At 40.4% G+C, this 8,506-nt stretch overlaps 1 protein-coding gene across 4 annotated transcripts in view; it reads left to right on the forward strand.

The window, feature by feature from the left end:
- The window catches only part of LOC122549778 (ATP-dependent translocase ABCB1-like), a 100,637-nt gene extending 93,855 nt beyond the window's left edge, over positions 1-6,782 (forward strand). For all 4 annotated transcript variants that reach the window (XM_043689800.1, XM_043689799.1, XM_043689798.1 and 1 more), the window contains 2 exons: positions 847-993; positions 5,251-6,782. In XM_043689800.1, the coding sequence (XP_043545735.1) occupies positions 847-993; positions 5,251-5,448 (345 nt within the window). In that variant the 3' untranslated portion in view covers positions 5,449-6,782. The remainder of the gene's footprint in view (positions 1-846; positions 994-5,250) is intronic.
- The last annotated feature ends 1,724 nt before the right edge of the window (positions 6,783-8,506 follow it).

Raw genomic sequence — 8,506 nt, forward strand, 5'->3', positions numbered from 1 at the left:
TGGGCAGGACATTATGCTCACACAGTTCTGTTAGTTGTGAGTAAGTAACACACTAAATTTCATTTGCTGTGTGTAACTCAAAACCTTTGGAGTTTTTAAGCATAAAAATCGACAATTTTCTCAATATATTTGTTTGATTATAGTCTCTTTCGAGATAGCAATGTGTCTTCTGCTGGCACAGATATTTGTACCATTAGGGTTCAGAAAAGATTTACAAGGATGTTACTGGATATGGAGATTTTGAACTGTTGGGACAGGCTGGATAGGCTAGGACTGTTCTCCCTGGAGCATCAGAGACTGAGGGGTAACCTTATTGAGGTTTATAGAGTCCTGAGGGATGTGGATAGGGTGAATAACTAAGGTGTTTTTTCTAGGGTGGTGCTTGTGTGGAATGACCTGCTAGAGTAAATGATGGAGGCTGGTAAAATTAAAACATTTAAAAGGCATTTAGATAGGTACATGAATAGGAAGGGTTTAGAGGGATATGGGATAAACGCTGGCAAATGGGATTAGATCAGTTTAGTATTTCTGATCAGCATGGATGAGTTGGATCAAAGGGTCTGTTTTTGTGCTGTATAATTTTACATCAAGGTAAAGCAACTTAGGAGCAGTGAACTTAGGATGGGAGCTTTTCTTTAAAGCATCAGAGATTAAATTTTTCTGGGGATCTGAAATGACAACCGAAGTACATTTTCTATTTTTGAAACAAACTATAGTTCATCATAATAGCTTAGATGAGAGAAAAGTTCTATCAAACTTATCTTAAGTTTACTAGGACTTGTGTGTATCACATCAGGTACTGTTAAATTTGTACGCCTTTTAAACTGTGATTCTTTTTATCATTAGAAATACAACACTAGAGTTGGGGAAAAGGGAGCTCAGCTTTCTGGTGGACAAAAACAGCGAATAGCTATTGCACGAGCTCTCATCCGGCAGCCAAAAATCCTGCTTTTAGACGAGGCAACATCTGCACTTGATACAGAGAGTGAAAAGGTAAGTCCTTATTCTTAAGCATAAAGCAAAATAATAAATAATTGAGAACTGAAGTTGAAATCGCTTTCAATGATAAGCAGAGTTGCCAGTAACAGTGGCGAGTGCAAATGTCTTAACGGGTGGTTCTGGGCAGCTTTTGGTTCAGCCAAAATTCTCATCAGTATTTTAAAATACTTGCATGGCCTTACCTCTTCCTGTCTCTGCCACATTCTTCAGCTCTCCAACCTTCTGAGATCTCTTGTGTACCATCAATCTTCTTTGGTGCATCATTGGCATTTTTTTACAGCTGCCTTGGCCCTCAGATCTGGAATTTCCACTCTGAACCGCATCGCTTCTCTACCTTCTCTCCAATTTTTAGGAAAACCTACCTTTTTAACCTATCCTGAATGCAGCAGTATACGGGTTTTGTTTTGAGGCTAATAATCAAAGCATGGACTAATATTCTAGTGATGCACGTTTAAGCCCTATTTGAGCAGTTTGTAAATTGGACTTCAATAAATTAGGTAAAAAAAACTCGTACAAAAAGCTCAATAATGTTGTAAAATTCAACTGATTCACTTCATATTCTTTAGGCTTTTTTTAAAACCTGGTTTAGACATATGCAACTTATGTGTTGCACCAATTAACCCTTAACTGCCCTGTGAAATGAAATTCATAAACCACTTGAGTTCATCAGGCCTGCTACAACATATTCACTGCATGGAATCACTGTGGTTCAAGAAAGCAGCCTATCATCATCGTCTTCTTGAGGGCAATCAGGAATGACAAGTAAATGCTGGCCTTGATGGTGAAACCCACATTCCATGAACTACAGAAAACTTTTAGTCATCTGTGCTTTGTGTGTTTTTTGCTGCTCTCCTATGAAGGCACCATATAAATGCAAACTCTTGGAGCAGGTAACTTGATATATTTAATTCCAGCAACTTTACAATTGTGGAAGGGTGTTTGTAACGCCAGTCATCCAGCATCCAAGTCTGTACTGTGTGAGGCCTTCACTGCTGCTGAGTTCGAAAAGAGCATTAACCTCTTGTAGACAGCTGCAAGCCAGACATTAAACAGATAGAACTTTCTGAAACCAGCAGCACAGGAAAAATTACTAAAAATATGGACTACCTGGATTATTGGTTTTTAACAGGCCCAACAATTTTGTATTTGGCTTGCTGGCGTTAGACTCAAGATTCGAGGATGAAACCATGTTCATATGGCTCAAAAATAAAGTCAAAAGTGCTTTCAGCTGAAGAGGTGTCCTGCAATTACAGAATAATCCATGTTCAGCTCACAATTATAAAACAATAAAAGAAGTAATTAATCTCTTGAAAACCTCAAAAAAAAAACAATGGATTGAATTTTATTGGAGTCAGAATGGTATTTATTGATGAAACCCTTGTGAATCTGCTGAGGAACATGTTCTTGACTAAACTGGATGCAGACCGATACATTTAGGATGATGTGTCTGATATGCTGACGACATTCATCATGCTGTTTCTGCTTCAGGTGGCTAAATTTCAGAATTGCTTCCACCGTGCCCATAAATTCCTGAACCTCCATAATGTGTGAGGTGAAGGGGAGTCCCTAATGGCCTTTGTCTTCTGACAGTCTGAACTGATGCCTCATACATGAATGGTGTGCCCCAAAATGTTGAGTGCATGTATAGAGAATTCACGTTTATGGTTAAGTGGGAGCTCAGCACCCTGCAGGTGGTGTGACATAGTCCCTGCTCAAATGTCATGTCTCTGCACCACGGAATTGTGGACATGGATATTTTTCAATGGATCAACCCTGCTATGTTGTGAGGGCTAGATGAAGTCACCTTGACCCAGACATTTCCACCATGGTACTGTTCCAACTCCAGACAGATGGAATTCACAGATTTTTTTGTCGTTGTTGTACATCCAGAGCATTGACAGAAACAGAGCAATGGATATGGTCAGAGAGAAGGGGGTCTTAGAGGTCACATAGGCCTGGGAGAAATGTTCAGAGGATCTAATTTTGAATTCAACTTCCCCATCTAGACAGAACACAAACTTAGTCACCTTGCCCAATACTAGGGAATTGCCAGCACAAACATTCCGCCCACCAATCATGAACTCGGATGCTACAACAGAAAAACATCCAAGCAAGCCAACAAACAACAGCAGACCCATTAGCCCACATTTACGGGGAGGCACCGACACCACAGGATATCCATTTTGTCAAAAATGTGGAATCCTAAACCTCTTGGGCCATCCTACTGGCAACCTATCTTCAAGTGTTCTTTGAAAAGCATCCACATTTTCGTGTTATGATTTACTGGTGTACAATGAAAAAGTAGGCAAAAGTGAGGTCTGCAGATGCTGGAAACCAGAGTTTAGATCAGAGTGGTGCTGGAAAAGCACAGCAGGTCAGGCAGCATTCGAGGAGCAGGAAAATCGACGTTTTGGGTAAAAGCCCCTCATCAGGAAACTTCCTGATGAAGGAAGGGCTTTTGCCCAAAACATCAATTTTCCTGCTCCTCGAACGCTGCCTGACCTGCAATGAAAGAGCAGTCATACCAAAAGTCCTTCAAATTGATACTTTCCAATGTCTGCACCAAGGATGCCTGGGTATCATCAAATATCAAAACAATGCTCAAAATTCAGTATGGTGACCAGGAATCTCTAAATCGATGATGTGACTTTAAATGCAATTACGTACTCCATCCATAAACAAGACAGCAGAGAGCCATTGATTCCACTCTCGTCCAGCCTAGACCATGGGAGCACGTTGTGATGGCCTATTTTTTTCGCTTCAAAAACAAAATGTTTCTCGTTGTAGTTGATTACTACATGTAATGAAGTCAAATTGAAGTCAAATGACTACATGGTTTCACCTCAGTGTCTGCCATTGCTCTTCTCAGGAAAACTTTCACCATAAATGGCATTCCAGCATTATTTCAGAAAACATTCCCAGTTCACCAATGACTGCTTTAAATGCTTCACTACGACCCATCTCTTTACACACATCACTGGTTCATCCAGATTCCAAAAAGCCAATGTGGATCTCAATAAAGAGAGAGGTTCAAACTTAAAATCTTTATTGAGAAAGAAATAGAGATGTGAATTTAGCCTAACGTTCCACACCATTATATAATGGTCTGACCACATTGAACATTTGACAAGCAGGAGGCTATGTACTCAGCTCTCAGATCTTCCAATGTCTGTGCCTCAAAGTACCAGAAATAGACAGGGTGGGAGAAAAGAAAAATTGCTAGAAGGCTCACCAGACCTCAACTATAACTGCTGATGTAAATCTTGGGGCAAGGGAGTCAGCATGCTCCAAGACCTGAATTGCAGTTATTCTGGAGTGCACCACACACCCACTAATGCTCCTCATGGAAAAGGACCATGGGGTCCTTAGGAGAAACAAGTCTGCACTAATGCACATGCCCAGAAGGCTTTTACAGAACAGATTGGTTAGCCTGATGACTGAGAGTCCAGCCACACTGCTCCACTATAGGGTTGATAAACCATTCCATAGGGGGACAACAGTGAAGTACTTCCTCCAACAGTACTGAAGGTTTGATCAGGGTGGCTCATCAAGTCATCATAACAACGGTCACTGTAACTCATGGAGAGCACAAGGGATTTGCTGAGAGGAGAGTGAGATGCATATTTTTAAATAGAAATATAAACATTTTAGTTATGGAGAAATGTAGATATGTCAATGAATATAAATGTTAGTATATTCATGATGGGAAACGAATAAACATTCTGGGAAAGCATGAGTTCTTAGGGACAAGGTGTAGCATAAGGTATCAGCTGTTAATAGGATAGTTCATAACATCACAGGAGGTCATGTCAAGTCACATGACACTCAGTGTATGAAAGAACATACTCCATGATAGTCATGCAGGGATCTTTTCCTGCTCTGTATATTTCACATATTGCTCATAAAGACAGCTCTTATTACCAATACCTGATCTGTGCCCATCTCTAAGCAAACGTACAACACAGGGGCCTGTGAAAATTGAAACATTGGGCATGTCCAAGGCTAAGAAACACAAATTTTTGAACAATAAGTAAGTAAAAGATTTTGAGGAACAAAGAAAATCTTTTACTTACTTATTGTTGAGGCTGCAATATGCCTCTCTTCTATTTCATATGTTATTATTATTTAAATAAGAAGCAATCTTCTGTATAAAAAAACTTTTATCAATAGTCAAAATCATGCAAGTTGGAAGTTTAAGCAGTTGGACATGTTACATTAATTCCTTTTCAACAAAATTCCTTCTTTTTTCAGATTGTTCAGGAGGCTCTCGATAAAGCAAGGAAAGGCCGAACCTGTGTGGTCATTGCTCACCGTCTGACGACAGTTCAGAATGCAGATGTGATTGCTGTCATTGACAATGGGAAAGTAATAGAACGGGGCACACATGAACAGCTGCTAGCTAGACATGGAGCTTACTATAATCTAGTAAATGCCCAGGTCATTCAATAAAATTTCATTTTTATTTTGTGAACAATAATGCAGCTGCTTCTCTATTGAAGCTAAGTACTTAAAATTCTGCGCTAATGGAAAGATGGGGTATATTTAGATTCCTCATTGGACTATTACTTCTAAGAAGCAAATTTGTGCCAATTTGAAGTCACGACAGGTGTTACACCTCAATAACACTCAGACAATCCTGTGGATCATCTGTAGTTACAGTTATTATAAACCACTCCCCAGAGTCCTGGTGGGGCTGTAATGAGGCCTTTAAGTGGTCATTCATTGGTCACTTCAGGGCCTCATTAGACCCAACTGTCAGAAAGCTGCCCAATGCCTTTCTAGTCCACGTAAAATTTCAACCAAGTCAGAGACAAATGCCTTGGTGACAGGGAGATGCCTTCAAACCTAAACTCCAGCCCAAAATTGCTGAAATCATAGATTATATCCAATATATATATGCAAATAAATGTTTTGATACAGTCAGTTAGCATGTTCTCAAGATATTGTACTTGCTGATTCACCAAGCAACACCTTCTTCCAATCATAATTGTATACAATTTAGAGCAATATTCTTGTAGTCAAAAAAGAATAAAGAATAAAGAACAGTACAGCACAGGAACAAGCCCTTTGGCCCTCTAAGTCTGCGCCAACACATTTTGCCCTTCATTACAAAAACTGTCTTTACTTACAGGATCATATCCCTCTACTCCCTTCCTATTCATATATTCATCCAGGTGCTTCTTGAATGCGTGTCAGCTTCCACCACCTCCTCTGGCAAAGCATTCCAGGCACTCACCACCCTTTGTGTGAAAAACTTGCCTCACACATCTCTTTTAAATTCATACCTTGAATGTGTTTCACCGAGTGAATGAGCCCTCCACCCTGGGAAAAAGCCTCATACTTTCCACTCTATCCATGCCATTCACAATCTTAAAAACTTCTATTAGCTCGCCCCTCAACCTCCTGCAATCCAGTGAAAAAAACCCAATCAATACAACCTTTCTTCATAGCTAAACTCACCCATACCAGGCACATCCTGGTAAGCCTTCTGTGTACTGTCTCCAAGTGTCCACATCTTTCTGGCAGTCTGGTAACCAGAACTGTATGCAATATTCCAAGTGTGGCCTAGCTAAAGTTCTATAAAGCTGCAGCATAACTTGTCTATCCTTATACTCAGTGCCCCTTCCAATGAAGGCAAGCATGCCAAAGGCCTTTTTTTACTACTTATCTATCTGCGCTGTCACTTTCAGTGATCTGCTGACCTGCACGCCCAGATCCCTCTACATATCAATACTTCTAAGGGTTCTGCCATTCACTGTATAATTTCCACCTGTACTTAACCTTCCAAAATTCATCACATCACATCACATCACATTTGTCTGGATTAAATTCATTTGCCACTTTTCTGCCCACACCTCAATTGATCTATATCTTGCTGTATCCTCTGATACTATCTGCAATTTCATTAATCTTTTTATCATCCACAAACGTACCAATTAGACCAATGTTCTGCTCCAAATCATTTATGTAGCTCACAAACAGCAGATATCCCAGCACTGATCCCTGTGGAACACTGCTAGTCACAGCCCTCCCTTCCAAAAAGCATCCATCCACCGCTACCCTCTGTCTCCTATGACCAAGACAGTTCGGTATCCGTCCTGCCAGCTCATCCCTGATACCATGTGACTTCACCTTTTGTACCAGTCTGCCATGAGGGACCTTGTCAAAGGCTTTACTGAAGTCCATGTAGACAACATCAATCACTTTTCCCTCATTAATCATCTTCATCACCTCCTCAAAACAACTCGATCAAGTTAGTGAGGCATAACCTCCCCTGCACAAAACCATGCTGTCTAACACTAATAAATCCACTTGCTTCTAAATGCTGATAGATCTTGTCCCTAAGAACCCTTTCCAATAATTTCCCTAACACTGACATGAGACTCACATGCCTGTAATCTCCAGGGTTATCCTGGCTACCCTTCTTAAACAGTGAGACATCATTTGCTAATCTCCAATTCTCTGAGACCTCACCTTTGGTCAAAGAGGATATAAAGATGTCTGAAAATGCTCCAGCAATTTGTTCTGTTGCCTTCCTTAATATTCTGGGATAGATCCCATCAGGACCCAGAGATTAACCTACCTTAATACTTTTTAAGGTGCACAAAACCTCTTCCCTTTCAATAGTAATTTGGCTTAGAAATGCAACGCTCCCTTCCATGAGATCATCCTCCACCAATTCCTTCTTTTTGATTAATATTGAGACAAAGTATTCGTTTCAAACCTCACCTATTTCTTCTGGCTCTACATATAGATTCCCTCCTTTGTGGCCAACCTTTTCCCTGGCGACCCCTTGGGATTATCCCTAATGCTGTTTGCTTATGACTTTTCATGACCCCTTTTAGCCCTTCTAATTCCTTGTTTAAGTTCTTTCCTACTTTCCTTATATACTTCAAGAGCTTTATCAGCTGCCATTCTCATAGACCTTATGTCTGCTTCCTTTTTCTTTCTGCTCAAGGTCACAACATTCCTGGTCATCCAAGTTCACATAACCTGCAATACCTACCCCATGTTCTTGCAGGAACATGCTGTCCCTGAACTCTTACCAACTATTGTTTGGAATACTCCCACTTATCCAGTTTGGATTTACCCTCAAATTGCCCTCCAATCAAAATTCTCCAGTTCCTGCCGAATATTGTTGTAGTTCATCTTCCACCGATTTAACACCTTCACCAACAGATTGCTGTTATCCCTGTCCATGAGTATCTTAAAATTCATGGTATTATAGTCACTACTCCCAAAGTGCTCCCCCACTGAAGCTTCACTCAACTGGCCGGACTCATTTCTCAAAACCAGGTCCAGTATAACTCCTTCCCTGGTTGTATTGTTTACACATTGTATCAAGAATCCCTCCTGAATGGTCCTTACAAATTCTGCCCCTTCCAAGCCCTAGCATGTAATAAATCCCAATCAATATAGGGCAAGTTAAAATCACCCACTACAATAACTGTGCTGTTTTTACACCTTTCCAAAATCTGTCTACACATTCTCTCTTCCATCTCCCGCA

Source organism: Chiloscyllium plagiosum, chromosome 5 (genome assembly GCF_004010195.1).
Source record: "Chiloscyllium plagiosum isolate BGI_BamShark_2017 chromosome 5, ASM401019v2, whole genome shotgun sequence".
NCBI lineage: Eukaryota > Metazoa > Chordata > Chondrichthyes > Orectolobiformes > Hemiscylliidae > Chiloscyllium > Chiloscyllium plagiosum.